General features: G+C 47.7%; 1 protein-coding gene across 4 annotated transcripts in view; it reads left to right on the top strand.

Moving 5' to 3' along the window:
- CCDC18 (coiled-coil domain containing 18) overlaps positions 1-16,559 on the top strand; it is a 207,509-nt gene extending 190,950 nt beyond the window's left edge. For all 4 annotated transcript variants that reach the window (XM_073593126.1, XM_073593128.1, XM_073593127.1 and 1 more), the window contains 3 exons: positions 2,525-2,641; positions 9,745-10,242; positions 16,356-16,559. In XM_073593126.1, coding sequence (XP_073449227.1) covers positions 2,525-2,641; positions 9,745-10,242; positions 16,356-16,385 — 645 coding nt within the window. In that variant the 3' untranslated portion in view covers positions 16,386-16,559. The remainder of the gene's footprint in view (positions 1-2,524; positions 2,642-9,744; positions 10,243-16,355) is intronic.
- The last annotated feature ends 235 nt before the right edge of the window (positions 16,560-16,794 follow it).

Raw genomic sequence — 16,794 nt, 5'->3', positions numbered from 1 at the left:
GGCTATTCATGTTTTCTTTATCCATCATTTTTTTGTTTGAACAGTTTAACCACAATGTCAGCATACATGTAAATGCTTCCGTAATAAATACATACAGTATGTCTGATATCAACTGGTTATGATAGTGAAGCAACACACCAGTCATTTTGTGTTTGGCGTTAGAATTCCATTTGTATTACTATGTAGCAGAAAGCTGATGTAGAATTTATTGTATTAGTATTTTTATGGCTGTAAAATGTCAGGATTAAAAAACAAGTACAGGACATCTCTGCAGCACATTACCATTTCCCAATGTTTAGTTTCTGCAAGTACAGGAAAATAAATATTGATCCCGCCAGAAATCCTGTGAGCTTCTTACATAACGTACTAAGCTGACAACTCTACCGCCTGCACTGCTGGACTACTGAACACTACCCCCTTATGTTATTAAGATGAGAAGGTGGGGAGTTGGTAATGACACCGCACAGCTCTGTGATCCAGCAGGGTAGAAATCAACACTGCTTGGGATTCCAAAACGAGGGAAAATGTGCAGGTGTTGCAAAGATGTACAGTACTACTTTTTTTTTTTTTTTTTATTTAAGTTCTTGTATATTTCCCAGACATACACTGACATGTGGTTTTAAATTCGGCATTCAGTAGTCATTCTGTAAAATGTTTACAGAAAAAGACTGGACTTCTTGGCAGTTTTCATTGGGCATAGATTATGTGCCTTGCTTTAGCAAGTCAGTTGCCTCATGCCAATGCGAGTAAAACACTTTTTTCAATAAAGTGGTTGTAAAGCTCAGACATGAAATATGAAGAAAGCATATCACTCTATAATGTGTAATTGTCTCAATTAAGCAGTGGCGGCCCGTAATGCAGGGAGCAGGGGCGCCGCCCCCCATCCATGCGTCAGGCCCTCTACTCTACATGCGGGAAGCCGGACGCATGGATTCCAATGGGGTTTTTTTTTTTTTTTTTTTTTTGAAGCACATGATTAGAACCAGAGTCTCTAATAGGCTTCAAAAAAGGGTGGGCTCGGAGCACAGAGCCCACCCAGTTGTGTGACCATAGCGTATAAATATTCACTATTTTCTTCCTGATACTCCTACCGGCCAATCAGGAAGCGGGTCCTGAGACCCGTCACACGATTGGCCGAAAGGAGAAGTGATCCTATTGGCTGCCTATGAGGAGGAGGGAGCAGGTGCATGGCGGAAGTCGCTGTGATGCCGAGGAGGAGTCGTCGCAGGGGAAGCGTTGTCCGATAGATGAGGTAAGTGCAGGGCTGGTGACTGACTGACCCTGGGGTGGGGGTCCTGGGTTTGGGTTGCGGGGGATTCGAACAACCGGGGGGGGGGGGGGTGCATTGTTTGCCGCCCTCTTCCCAACACCCCCCACCCCAAAAAAAAAAAAAAGTATTTTGCTTTATTCCTCTGCCATCAGCATGAGCCACTTCTGACAAGTTTTCCTGACACCAAGAGAAAGATAGGGAAATTCAATATAGAGCCACACCAAGGAGTGTAAAAAAAACAAATTATAAATCCAGGGGAGAAAGCTGCTGACCTATTTTGATATAATCAAAAAATGTTCAGGAATAGAAGTTGGACTGCGCTACCCCTTTAAATTAGTGCTCTAAATTGCTGTGTGCAATATCACAATAGCTGCCATATGATATTAAAAAGGTGCCCTGTGTATATGCAAATCAATAACATTCATATATATAAAACTTACAAAATTCATCATGTGCAAAAGAGAAAAAAATATTAAAAATCACTGGGCATTCATAAAAATATCCTATGTAATCTATAAACAGTGAAAATAATTATACGGAAAAATGAATCTGTGCCTCTTTAGTTTAACAAATACATTTTTAAAAAGGTCCCAAGAATCCACAATACTAGCTCATCCAAAAAAAAATATTCTATTCTAAAGTCCCAAATGACAGCTGTAGTGAAGACCAGTTGCTGCAATCTGGACTTTCAGGTGTGTATGCTCCAAAAACACCCCGTGCAATCCACCACCATAAGCACTAGAACTTATTGCTAGTAAAGTTATAAACCAGCAACCACGCATACTACTAGGGTGAAGAACTCCCATAGTCCTAGCTCCTCCCTACGCGTTTCGTCATTCAACGTTGTCTGGGAGCAGAGAAACAAAAGACTGGTTACAAGGGAGGGAGCTCCAGCAGATTGGCAGCCTCAGCTTTGTTCCTGTGTGCTTTGTGAAGGTGTGTCCCTTCCCTTCAATCAGCACTCAGAGATCTTCTCACTAAGCTCTGCAGAGTGCAAGCTTTATAAATTCTGTACTTTGACAGACAAATATTCTGGCATTGTTATATTACTATACTAATTTCAGTAGAAATATGAACTAGAACCAACAAGAACACACTTTTTTGAATCCCTATTTTTTCACTGGCAATACATATGTAATGCTTAATGACTGAAATGCATAAGGAGAGAACTAGAGGGCGGCATATACGCTAGAGATGAAAGACTGCTTCCTGTATGATAATTCATAGCAATTCTTTTTGGTTTTATATCGCTAGATGCAGCAGATGAAACAAGATTTGGAAGAAGCACAAGATACAATATGCAATTTGAAAACAGAACTTGAAGCCAGAAATGAAGTGATCAAAGCAACTAATGAAGTACTGATCCTGAAAGTAAGCTATATATTTTTATAGAAATGCAGTCCTATGTATTGGCAATGTCACCAGTTTTTCAGTAGATTATTTTTATGGGGTGCTGATAAATCCTTCAAGGGTTATGCTTAAAGCGGAACTTCACTCTCTCAATCAACATTGACTATTTTTATTTTTCTAACCTTATGCTGCTAGCATTAGTAAATGAATCGTAAAGAATATCATTTTTGCTTGTTTTCATTTTATTTACTTTTTTAATTTTTTTTACATTTCTTCAGTTATTACCTGGTTTCCATGCCTAGGCAAATTATGTTATACATCCCAGGAGTCTTCAGTAGGGGAGGAGGGGCTTTCTCAGCTATGCCCACTCTCTCCTGCTTGCATGTCTGAGCTAAGGGCAGGTGTATTCCAAGAAGTAAATGCTACATGAATCGTCTGCCCTTACTCAAGAAGGCCACTGGCCCGAAATGCTAGGGAGTGTTTTTCAAAGTGATTTCTCAACAAAAGAAAGCATGGAGACATAGATGGATGGTGGAGTTTGCTATGGATATTAAAAATGAATTCAATAGCATTTTTGGTTTGTGGTGCTCAGATGAAGTGTGTAGTCTTGCTTTAACCGCTTGCTTACTGGGCACTTAAACCCCCTTCCTGCCAAGGCCAATTTTCACCTTTCAGCACTGTAACTCTTTGAATTACAATTGCGCAGTCATGCAACACTCTACTCAAATGATATTTTTAGCATTTTTTTCCCCACAAATAGAGCTTTCTTTTGGGGGTATTTAATCACTGCTGGGTTTTTTATTTTTTTGCTAAAAAAATGAAACGAGACTGAAAATTTGCTATAAAACTTTGCAAACAAGTAATTTTTCTCCTTCATTGATGTGCGCTGATGAGGCGGCACTGATGGGCGGCACTGGTGGGCGCTGATAGGCAGCACTGGTGGGCGCTGATAGGCGGCACTGGTGGGTGCTGATAGGCGGCACTGGTGGGTGCTGATAGGCGGCACTGGTGGGCGCTGATGGGCGGCACTGGTGGGCGCTGATGGGCGGCACTGGTGGGCGCTGATGGGCGGCACTGGTGGGCGCTGATGGGCGGCGCTGATGGGCGGCACTGGTGGGCGCTGATGGGCGGCACTGGTGGGCGCTGATGGGCGGCACTGGTGGGCGCTGATGGGCGGCGCTGATGGGCGCTGATGGGCGGCACTGGTGGGCGCTGATGGGCGGCACTGGTGGGCGCTGATGGGCGGCACTGGTGGGCGCTGATGGGCGGCACTGGTGGGCGCTGATGGGCGGCACTGGTGGGCACTGATGGGCGGCACTGGTGGGCACTGATGGGCGGCACTGGTGGGCACTGATGGGCGGCACTGGTGGGCACTGATGGGCGGCACTGGTGGGCACTGATAGGCGTAACTGATAGTCGGCATTGATAGGCGGCACTGATAGTCGTCATTGATAGGTGGCACTGAAGGGCACAGATAGGGGGCACTAATGGGCACTGGAAGGTGACACTGATAGGCAGCACTGGAAAACCAGCAGCCGACCGGCACTGATAGGTGGCACTGAAGGGCATTGATAGGTGGCACTGACATTCGGAATTGATAGGTAGCACTGATAAGGCAGGACTGATTGGCCCGATGGGTGGCACTGAAGGGCACTGATAGGTGGCACTGAAGGGCACTGATAGGGGGCACTGATAGGTGGCTCTGAAAGGCACTGATAGGTTTCTCTGATGGGCACTGGAAGGTGACACTGATGGGTACTGGAAGGTGACACTGATAGGCAGCACTGGAAAACCAGCAGCCAACCGGCACTGATAGGTGGCACTAAAGGGCACTGATAGGTGGCACTAAAGGGCACTGATAGGTGGCACTGATGGGCACTGATAGGTGACACTGATAGGCAGCACTGGAAAACCAGCAGCCAACCGGCACTGATAGGTGGCACTAAAGGGCACTGATAGGTGGCACTAAAGGGCACTGATAGGTGGCACTAAAGGGCACTGATAGGTGGCACTAAAGGGCACTGATAGGTGGCACTGATGGGCACTGATAGGTGGCACTAATGGGCACTGGAAGGTGACACTGATAGGCAGCACTGGAAAACCAGCAGCCGACCGGCACTGATAGGGGGCACTAAAGGGCACTGATAGGGGGCACTGATGGGCACTAATAGGGGGCACTGAAGGGCACTGATAGGTGGCACTGAAGGGCACTGGAAGGTGACACTGATAGGCAGCACTGGAAAACCAGCAGCCGACTGGCTCCTGATCAGCGCTCTCAGCCAATGGCTGAGAGCGCTGATTGTAGTGTTATGGGGGGGGGGGGTGCACCCCCCTGTCATAACACAAAGCTCAGCGGGGGAGATTGCTGTACTAACATTGGATCGTTTGTACAGCGGCTCCGACCGGAGCTGACAATTTTTCTGTTCAACCCCGCTGGGTTGAACAGAAAAAAACTCATAGTGTGTACCAGGCTTTAGTGTGAGGGTTAGGGTTGCAAGGGGGCTTATTTTGAACAAGGTTACCTAATATGTACATGCTTGTTCCTGGTCAGTGACTGAGCGCCATCAAGTACTAGCATTGGCAAGGAAGACTAAAGCTGGGTACACACTAACCATTTTTTTCCCAGTTGGAGCCGCTGTACTAACCATGCAAGGTTAGTTCAGCGATCTCCCCCGCTAAGCTGTTGTATCCCGACAGGGGGACGCCAACCCCCCCACCACCAGAATACGCCGATCGGCGCCCTCTTAAAAATGAATAAAATAGCATTTTTGGTTTGTGGTGCTCAGATGAAGTGTGTAGTCTTGCTTTAACCGCTTGCTTACTGGGCACTTAAACCCCCTTCCTGCCCAGGCCAATTTTCACCTTTCAGCACTGTAACTCCTTGAATTACAATTGCGCAGTCATACAACACTCTACTCAAATTACATTTTTAGCATTTTTTTCCCCACAAATAGACCTTTCTTTTGGGGGTATTTAATCACTGCTGGGTTTTTTTTTTTTTTTTGCTAAAAAAATGAAACGAGACCGAAAATTTGCTATAAAACTTTGCAAACAGGTAATTTTTCTCCTTCATTGATGTGCGCTGATGAGGCGGCATTGATGTGCGCTGATGAGGCGGCACTGATGGGCGGCACTGGTGGGCGCTGATGGGCGGCACTGGTGGGCGCTGATGGGCGGCACTGGTGGGCGCTGATGGGCGGCACTGGTGGGCGCTGATGGGCGGCACTGGTGGGCGCTGATGGGCGGCACTGGTGGGCGCTGATGGGCGGCACTGGTGGGCACTGATGGGCGGCACTGGTGGGCACTGATGGGCGGCACTGGTGGGCACTGATGGGCGGCACTGGTGGGCACTGATGGGCGGCACTGGTGGGCACTGATGGGCGGCACTGGTGGGCACTGATGGGCGGCACTGGTGGGCACTGATAGGCGTAACTGATAGTCGGCATTGATAGGCGGCACTGATGGGAGGCACTGAAGGGCACAGATAGGGGGCACTAATGGGCACTGGAAGGTGACACTGATAGGCAGCACTGGAAAACCAGCAGCCGACCGGCACTGATAGGTGGCACTGAAGGGCATTGATAGGTGGCACTGACATTCGGCATTGATAGGTAGCACTGATAAGGCAGGACTGATTGGCCCGATGGGTGGCACTGAAGGGCACTGATAGGTGGCACTGAAGGGCACTGATAGGGGGCACTGATAGGTGGCTCTGATGGGCACTGATAGGTGGCTCTGATGGGCACTGGAAGGTGACACTGATGGGTACTGGAAGGTGACACTGATAGGCAGCACTGGAAAACCAGCAGCCAACCGGCACTGATAGGTGGCACTAAAGGGCACTGATAGGTGGCACTAAAGGGCACTGATAGGTGGCACTAAAGGGCACTGATAGGTGGCACTGATGGGCACTGATAGGTGACACTGATAGGCAGCACTGGAAAACCAGCAGCCAACTGGCACTGATAGGTGGCACTAAAGGGCACTGATAGTTGGCACTAAAGGGCACTGATAGGTGGCACTGATGGGCACTGATAGGTGGCACTAATGGGCACTGAAAGGTGACACTGATAGGCAGCACTGGAAAACCAGCAGCCGACCGGCACTGATAGGGGGCACTGATAGGGGGCACTGATGGGCACTAATAGGTGGCACTGAAGGGCACTGATAGGTGGCACTGAAGGGCACTGGAAGGTGACACTGATAGGCAGCACTGGAAAGCCAGCAGCCGACTGGCTCCTGATTGGCTGAGAGCGCTGATTGTAGTGTTATGGGGGGGGGGGGTGCACCCCCCCTGTCATAACACAAAGCTCAGCGGGGGAGATTGCTGTACTAACATTGGATCGTTTGTACAGCGGCTCCGACCGGAGCTGACAATTTTTCTGTTCAACCCCGCTGGGTTGAACAGAAAAAAACTCATAGTGTGTACCAGGCTTTAGTGTGAGGGTTAGGGTTGCAAGGGGGCTTATTTTGAACAAGGTTACCTAATATGTACATGCTTGTTCCTGGTCAGTCACTGAGCGCCATCAAGTACTAGCATTGGCAAGGAAGACTAAAGCTGGGTGCACACTAACCATTTTTTTCCCAGTTGGAGCCGCTGTACTAACCATGCAAGGTTAGTTCAGCGATCTCCCCCGCTAAGCTGTTGTATCCCGACAGGGGGACGCCAACCCCCCCACCACCAGAATACGCCGATCGGCGCCCTCTTAAAAATTAATAAAATAGCATTTTTGGTTTGTGGTGCTCAGATGAAGTGTGTAGTCTTGCTTTAACCGCTTGCTTACTGGGCACTTAAACCCCCTTCCTGCCCAGGCCAATTTTCACCTTTCAGCACTGTAACTCTTTGAATTACAATTGCGCAGTCATACAACACTCTACTCAAATGACATTTTTAGCATTTTTTTCCCCACAAATAGACCTTTCTTTTGGGGGTATTTAATCACTGCTGGGTTTTTTATTTTTTTTTGCTAAAAAAATGAAACGAGACCGAAAATTTGCTATAAAACTTTGCAAACTGTTAATTTTTCTCCTTCATTGATGTGCGCGGATGAGGCGGCACTGATGGGCGACAGTGGTGGGCGCTGATAGGCGACAGTGGTGGGCGCTGATAGGCGACAGTGGTGGGCGCTGATAGGCGACAGTGGTGGGCGCTGATAGGCGACAGTGGTGGGCGCTGATAGGCGACAGTGGTGGGCGCTGATAGGCGACAGTGGTGGGCGCTGATAGGCGGCACTGGTGGGCGCTGATGGGCGGCACTGGTGGGCGCTGATAGGCGTAACTGATAGTCGGCATTGATAGGTGGCACTGATGGGAGGCACTGAAGGGCACTGATAGGGGGCACTGATGGGCACTGGAAGGTGACACTGATGGGCACTGGAAGGTGACACTGATAGGCAGCACTGGAAAACCAGCAGCCGACCGGCACTGATAGGTGGCACTGAAGGGCATTGATAGGTGGCACTGACATTCGGCATTGATAGGTAGCACTGATAAGGCGGCACTGATTGGCCCGATGGGTGGCACTGATAGGGGGCACTGATGGGCACTGGAAGGTGACACTGATAGGCAGCACTGGAAAACCAGCAGCCAACCGGCACTGATAGGTGGCACTAAAGGGCACTGATAGGTGGCACTAAAGGGCACTGATAGGTGGCACTGATAGGGGGCACTGATGGGCACTGATAGGTGGCACTAATGGGCACTGGAAGGTGACACTGATAGGCAGCACTGGAAAACCAGCAGCCGACCGGCACTGATGGGGGACACTGATGGGCACTGATGGGGGACACTGATGGGCACTGATGGGGGACACTGATGGGCACTGGAAGGTGACACTGATAGGCAGCACTGGAAAACCAGCAGCCGACTGGCTCCTGATCAGCGCTCTCAGCCAATGGCTGAGAGCGCTGATTGTAGTGTTATGGGGGGGGGGGGTGCACCCCCCTGTCACAACACAAAGCTCAGCGGGGGAGATTGCTGTACTAACATTGGATCGTTAGTACAGCTGCTCCGACCGGAGCTGACAATTTTTCTGTTCAACCCCGCTGGGTTGAACAGAAAAAACTCATAGTGTGTACCAGGCTTTAGTGTGAGGGTTAGGGTTGCAAGGGGGCTTATTTTGAACAAGGTTACCTAATATGTACATGCTTGTTCCTGGTCAGTCACTGAGCGCCATCAAGTACTAGCATTGGCAAGGAAGACTAAAGCTGGGTGCACACTAACCATTTTTTTCCCAGTTGGAGCCGCTGTACTAACCATGCAAGGTTAGTTCAGCGATCTCCCCCGCTGAGCTGTTGTATCCCGACAAGGGGACGCCAACCCCCCCCACCACCAGAATACGCCGATCGGCGCCCTCTGCCGTTGGCTGAGAGCGCTGATCGGGAGTTGGATGGATGCTGGTTCTCCAGCATGCACGTCCGATAGAAGCCGGCGAGACCGACATGCACACGGGCCGAATGTCAGACTTTTTTTTTTTTTTTTTGTCTCCTGACACTCGGCCCATGTGTACAGGCCTTTTAAATTCAATTTTAAAAAGCAGCCATATGACTGCACCTCAAAAAGAATTTAAAAAATCACATCGTATTTATAAAGCACAGTGATAAGTCCTGTCAAAAAAAGTCACATGACCGACTCCTCTGCAGTCACAGCGCTCCCTTTGCTGCGATAACCATAAAGGACTCTATGCGCTCAACCGGCTACATGCGTCCCGCAGTTTTCTGAATGGAATGTAAGGTACTGCCTGCGATAAGTAAAGCGGAGTATAATGTAGAGTAGATAGTGTTATTCACTCTCGGTTATATTTCACCCTCATGTTTTTTTGCTGCCATATCATTGTGGGTGTTTATTACAGTCTGAAGAAAGAAAGTTCACACTTGGGCGGCTTCTGAAAAGCTATCAGCGATGGATCACTTTTTAGAGTGCAGATAAGCAGCCACTGTCTGGCATTAAGTAGGCACTTCTGCTCTGACCATTAAATGGCTGAGATTTTTTTTTTTTTTTGTATAGTGGGGGTAAAGCATTGTAAGTTGCTTTTTGCTTTTCACATGACTGGATCATTTTTTGACTGACGAATTTCAGATCCTTTAGCGAGTCCTTCAATTTCAACTTTTTCATTCATCCTGTAGGAATCTGAGTTGACCAGATTGAAAACTCGCATGTCGGGATGGGAAAGAAAACTTGGCCTTAACCAACAGCTAAACACATCCTCTCTGTCTCCTGATTTGCTTGGTGATTATGAAGGGCTGGAATCCTACAAGTTCCCTGATGCCTCTGACTTAAAAAACTGGAGGATACAGCACTCTATGAGTGATCTAAGCCTTACAGACATCAGCTCACTGGATCTCCCTAAAAACATGATCGATGCCATGAAGGATTCCCCACCAGGAAGGAGAAGTACTGACAGGACTACTCACGTCCCTTGCCAAAGCTTGAGTGACACTTCATTCAATCCTCTTGAGTATGCAGTGGATGATCACTGTGGTAGGATCTCAGATTGCCCTGATCTAGGCACCCTCAGCGGAATGCTAAAATACATTAAACAGGAGATGAAATTATCTGAAGCCTGCCAGGCACACAGCCCCGACAAGAATCTGTGGCATGAGGAGGGCTGCCAAGAAAAACAGGTTTGTCTTTACTTTGACTTATTTTTCTTTCTCGAACATCACGGGACACAGAGCCACAGTAATTACTGATGGGTTATATAGGGTATCACTGGTGATTGGACACTGGCACACCCTATCAGGAAGTTCAACCCCCTATATAATTCCTCCCCTTGCAGGGATACCTCAGTTTTTACGCCAGTGTCTTAGGTGATGGACGTGTAAAGATGTCCTGTGCTGAGCTCCAAAGGGAATATCCTATATCGGGGCAAGCCAGGCAGATCGGATCCATTCAAAGTGTCCTTTCTAGGCCGAATTGGATGGTACCTAGGCCTCGTGTCTGAAGAAACGAGGTTTTACCTGTAATGCTTCTCTTTTTAGAGAGCTGGACCCCGCATATTAGAAAATGGTTTTCTAGCCTAATTTCTAGCCGGGTGCTTTACGGGCCCAGAACTGCAGGATCCCCCTATTCGTAGGGGGCCCCAGTCTCTGACGGTTTTTTCAAACGGAGCCCACCGTGAGAGGTGAAGATTGAGTCCATGTAAACTGAACCCTGTGGCTGGATAAGGTAAGAGGAGATTCCACAGAATTTTCTAATTCTAGTAGTAGGTTTCTCCTTTAAGGTAAATGCATGCTATGCCTATTGTGACCACCGGGGGGCTGCCAAGAGCACAAACCTTCACATGCTGGATTGTCTGTCTCAGTGTTTATGCTGCACATGTGTTTCACAGCGTCTCAGGCCGGCTGCAAAGGTAGGATGGATGGGGGATTTCTCATGTTTGAATGTTCCCCCCCTAGGCTAGAGAGAGGCCACAGGGGTCTAGAAGGTGGTTATACCGCTCGGGCACCGCTGCCTCGGCCGCCATTTCCGACCATTGCCGTTTAGGCAGGTCTTCACTACCAGCTTCTCTCCCTCCTCCCCCTCCCCCAGCCTTCCTCCATAGTATTACAGGAGAGTCGATCAGCGCGGGAAGCGCTCGGTTTTTCAAAATTCGAGGGGGGGGGGGCGGCGGTAGAGGGGGGGGGCGTGACATCAGCACAGGTGCTTAGACTCCCACTCAAGCCAGCTGCACGCTATTAAGGCACTCTGTACAGGTGCACACAGCCTTTGGAGAGACACAGAGCTGACAGTCGCATGTAAGGTGGGACACAGGCATTCTCCTAGGCAGCATTTACTGAAGTAACACCAGACTGGGCATTGGGTAGCAAGGCTTTTAGCCAGACTACATCGCTCAGCAGTCAGTGTTCATTTGTATACCTCACACCTTGTTGCTTTGCACTATGGGTAGAAGAGGTTCAAGCACCCCAAGAACCAGAGACACTAGGGGATCTCGTTCAGGTTCTGAGGGCCCCCTGTCAGCAGCATCCTCCCCTCCTGATGGGCCAGGGACGGCTAGCCAGGGAGAGCTGTTGGGGTCAGGGGCTACACCTGCTTCTGGCACTTCAGCCCCTGTATACATTACACAAGAGGTTTTTTCCTCAACCATGAATGGTCTAGAGGAAAGATTAATGGCCGTGATTACGTCTTTACTCAGTAGAAGAAAACGCACTAGGCCTTCCTCTGTTCCCCAAGACCCTCAGGAAGAGGAGTTCTGGGATAAAGGAGATGAATCCCTTTCAGAGGATCGGGATGGGACGGATGATTCCTCTTCGGAGGAATCAGGTGGAGAGGGGCCCTCTGCGACTTCCCAAGAGGAGAAAGTCTTAGTGCAGATCCTTACTGGATTGGTCCGCTCCACATTTAAGTTGCCCGTACCTGAAACTGCTAAAGAATCCTCTTCTGCTTTGGGGTCACTGAAACCTTTCCAAGCAGCACAGGCTTTTCCTGTTCACAATTTACTTGAAAAGCTCATTTATTCTGAGTGGGATCACCCAGACAAACGTTTTTTTCCGCCGAGAAAGTTTTCAACACTTTATCCGATGGAAGAAAAGTTTATTAAAATGTGGGGAATACCGGCCATTGATGCCGCCATTTCCTCCGTAAATAATAGTCTGACTTGTCCTGTAGACAATGCTCAGATGCTCAGGGATCCTGTAGATAAAAAGATGGAATCCCTATTGAAGGATGTTTTTTCCTTAGCAGGTTCAGTGGCTCAACCTGCAGTAGCAGCGATTGGAGTCTGTCAATACTTAAGAGACCATGTTAAGCAGGTCATCAAAGTATTACCTGAACAACAGGCCCAGGGGTTTGCTAACCTTCCAGCGGCCTTATGCTTTGTGGTTGACGCCATTAGAGATTCTATCGTGCAAACCTCCTGTCTTTCACTGGGGTTGGTGCATATACCTAGAATCCTATGGTTGAAAAATTGGTCAGCCGAAGCACCATGTAAGAAGCTGCTGGCTGGGTTTCCATTTTGTGGTGCAAGGTTGTTTGGAGATGACTTGGATAACTATATCAAGAGAATCTCTTGTGGGAAAAGCACTCTCTTACCTGTCAAAATGAAGAGTAAGCGTCCCTCTTTCAAACGGACTCTTTCCCCAGCGCCGGGGGCTTCAGCCTCCAGGCAGTCTCAACGGCCGCCTCCATCTGGGTCCAGAGACAAGAGTCAACCCCAGGGACAAAAAAAGTCCTGGGGGAAGAAGCCTAATAGGCAAAACACTAAGACCTCTGCATGAGGGGGCGCCCCCGCTAACTCGAGTGGGGGGAAGACTGCAACAGTTCTCAGGGCTCTGACAGGAGGATTTCCAGGACAGATGGGTAATCTCCACGGTAACCTTAGGGTACAAGCTGGAGTTTCAGGAATTTCCCTCTCCTCGGTTCCTCAGATCAAGTGTCCCCAGAGACCCAGAGAAGAAGCAGTCGCTCCTTCTAGCGTTAGAGCGACTTTTGTTGCAGGAGGTCATTATGATAGTTCCCGTAAAGGACCAGGGATTGGGCTTCTATTCCAACCTTTTTACGGTCCAAAAGCCAAATGGGGATGTCAGACCCATTCTGGATTTAAGGGATCTGAACCGATTCCTAAGGATTCAATCCTTCCGCATGGAATCAATTCGGACAGTAGTGCCCACCCTACAGGGAGGAGAATTTCTGGCATCGATAAACATCAGAGATGCATATCTGCATGTGCCCATTTTTCCTGCTCATCAGAAGTTTCTGCGCTTCGAGGTAGGAGGGCGCCATTTCCAGTTTGTGGCTCTGCCTTTCGGGATAGCCACTCTTGATAGAATGGTCGGTAGCCTCTTTGAATGGAAACTTGAGGACCACAGTCAGGTATCTAGAACACCTGGGTTGGATCCTCAACCTAGAAAAGTCTTTCCTAAAACCAGTAAGAAGACTGGAGTATTTAGGTCTGATTATAGATACAAGCCAGGAGAAAATATTTCTACCCCAGGCAAAGATCACTGCTTTAAGAGAGCTGATTCTGGCAGTCAGGACCAAGAAGGGTCCCTCTGTCCGCCTTTGTATGAGGCTACTAGGGAAGATGGTGGCTTCATTCAAAGCAGTTCCCTATGCTCAGTTTCATTCAAGAATGCTGCAATGCAGTATTCTGTCGACCTGGAACAAGAAGGTTCAGGCATTAGACTTTCCGATGCACCTGTCGCATGCGGTGCGTCAGAGCCTCAATTGGTGGCTCATACCCGAAAACCTGCAAAAGGGGAAATCCTTTCTACCGGTTACCTGGACGATGGTAACAACAGATGCCAGTCTGTCAGGTTGGGGAGCAGTTCTGGAACAGTCTGCGGTTCAGGGGATATGGTCCAAGACCGAGAGGACCTTACCCATCAACATTCTGGAGATCCGGGCGATATATCTAGCCCTAAACCTGGACGGTGGTAACAACAGATGCCAGTCTGTCAGGTTGGGGAGCAGTTCTGGAACACAGAACTGTCCTCAGTAGGTGGTGCTGTATATCCCTCTGTTCACAGATGGATATGAGACAGCTGAGTTCCTATTTGGAAGATATTCAACCACTTCTGCACTGATTTATAAGTCAAGTTGCATCAATAAAGTTAAAATGTTGTTCTTCATATTATAAGCAAACTCGTTAACTTGGTAATGGTACCAAATGTTTGAAAGAGAAATAGTTGCAAAGCAAAAATACCTGGGAGAAGCCTCAGATGTAAGCTGACTCCTGAGCTACTTACTCATATTGAGCCAGTGGCATCATTTACCAAAAAGCACAAAGGTTCAGGTTCACTGCCTCAAATCCAGTTACACCCAGGGAGACAGAGGGGAGCAGCTTTCATCTGAGGTTTCTCATACAGGTATTTCTGCTTTTGACAGTTCCCTTTTCCCTTTTTTCTCTTTTCCCTTTTCTATTTTTTCATTACTAATCTTTGTATTGCATTTAAAGTGGTTCTAAAGGCTCAGGGTTTTTCACCTTCATGTATTCTATGCATGAACTTAAAAAACCTTCTGTGTGCCGCAGCCTCCCGAATACTTAGCTGAGCCCCATCGCAATCCAGGGATGTGCACGAGAGTCTCGGCTCTCTAGGGACTCCCCTTCCTCATTGGCTGAGACAGCAGTGGGAGCAATTGACTCCCGCTGCTGTCGTTCACAGCCAGTGAGCCAATGAGACGAGAGGGGGGACAGGGCCAAGCCACGGCTCCATGTCTGAATAATCACACAGAGCAGCACCTCGGGAGCAAGCCTGCTCGGGTGCCCCCACAGCAAGCTGTTTGCTGTGTGGGCACTTAGCAGGAGGGAGGAGCCAGGAGCACTGGCGGGGAACCCGAGAAGGAGAATTGGGGCTGCTCTGTGCAAAACCACTGCACAGAGAAGGTAAGTATAACATGTTTGTTTTATTTAAAATAAAAAAGATTTGACAATATCACTTTAAACCCTTAATACTGGGTGCTTTCATGACACTGTGTTTATGGAGCATTACTAGGCTTTCTATTGAGAAAGCCCAGCACAGCTAACACTCTTTTTGACTGCGACATGTTTTTTGAAACTGTTAAATCTATGGGTTTACTTCTGCTTTAATATCTCCTGCCTGATTCCAGATTGAATAGCATGAATAACATTCTGTGTTATTTTGTACACCCTTGTGCTGCTGTGCTGGCAAATATGGACAGGCCATCAAATCTTTAGGGACCTGCTGGTCCTTAAAACAATTATCAAAAGACTGTTCAAACCATCGCTGTGTGCATGCGCAATGAAGGGATCATATCCTTATTTTATATGTTGGAAAATGTATTTGTCAGATCCTAAAGTCCGGTTTGATTGCCTTATATACAGCACATTTTCTGACAGTATTTACCAAATTGCCAATGTTAAAAGAGAAGTCAGGGATTTTTTTTTTTTTTTTTTAGGAAACATACTTACCTAGGTGGATGCAGCATCAGTCCGATGCTGCATCTGTCCCCCCGGCGCCTCTACACTGAGAATCGAGTACCGCATCGAACACCGCCGATCGCTCGGTTTTTGGAGCTCCATGAGCAGAGAGCTGCTGACTGTCAGTCACAGCTCTCTGCTTTGCCCCATCTCTCTCCCAGAGAGCTGTAGAGGGCGCTGAAAGGCTGAGCCAGTTGTCGGTCCAGAGATCCGTGGTCGTGATGACGTGGAACCTGGCCTGACGGCAGTGACATCCACAGAGAGCGGAATTCAGCCCACTCTCTGCTGGAAACGGGTCACAGGAGTGCAAAACGAACTGCACTCTTGTCATCCATAGGAGAAGTCCAGCCAAACGGGCTTTGGCTGGACTTCTTTAAAGGTAGCAATAGAGGACTCGTTTTTTTTTGTTTTTTTTATCGATCTGCCAGTGGGCTGAATGAAGACAAGAAACACATATTTCTCCATCCACACCAGAAAAGTTTGTAGAGGAATCCTCCCTACTGGGGCATTGCATTCTGACAGCGTAACACCTCCACTGTCAGAATACACGGATCAGTGGCTGCAGCTGCTGATCGACAAACGTTTTCCAACATTCCTGTTCTAATGATCAACTTCTTATGAGCTAGGACAACCATACATGGAATTAAATTAGGCAGGTCCCTGCTGAACTGGTCAAATTTCAGTCCACCTATGGCCAGGTTTAGTGTTGTGTAAGTTTCTGTCTGTCTACATGCCAGTATTATGCTACTACCTCACTGTATTTAGAATGTGCATATTCTGGTTTTGTTGATCATCAGTAATATTTCTTCACCTTTGATTGTGACCACAACATTAAATAACTCTATTCTCTCTTTCCAGACTTGTATCCCACAAACTACACAAAAATGAACCTTGCAGACGAAGCCTGGCCTGTATATGTTGTATATTTGTACGTCTTTATTTATTTTGTAAATGTAGTTTACATTTTTTAATTTTTTTTTTTTTTTTACTTTTCGGTATTTGTATAACTTTTTAAGATAACGAAAATCATATTCACATGTGAAATAAAAGATTTGCAAAATTTTTTGTTTTGTTTTTGTTTTGTTTGTTTTTTTCATGCAGGCGGCATTCTCAAGCATGGCACCAAAATCAAAATAAAATGGAAAGCTCCTGTAATCTCCTTATGTGTCATACAGGGAGCTTAGTTATGAGTCTCAATCTTTGCTATGAATAATTCTATCCTGTTGAGCAGTGTGTTCCCTGGTCACAGTGATCTGTCTGGTGCAATGTGAAATAAAGACTTTGTTATTGCAGGAAA

The sequence above is a fragment of the Aquarana catesbeiana genome, linkage group LG07, assembly GCF_042186555.1.
Source record: "Aquarana catesbeiana isolate 2022-GZ linkage group LG07, ASM4218655v1, whole genome shotgun sequence".
NCBI classification, from domain to species: Eukaryota; Metazoa; Chordata; class Amphibia; order Anura; family Ranidae; genus Aquarana; species Aquarana catesbeiana.
The sequence above is the reverse complement of the archived record's forward strand: the minus strand, read 5'-3'. Positions and strand labels throughout refer to the sequence as shown.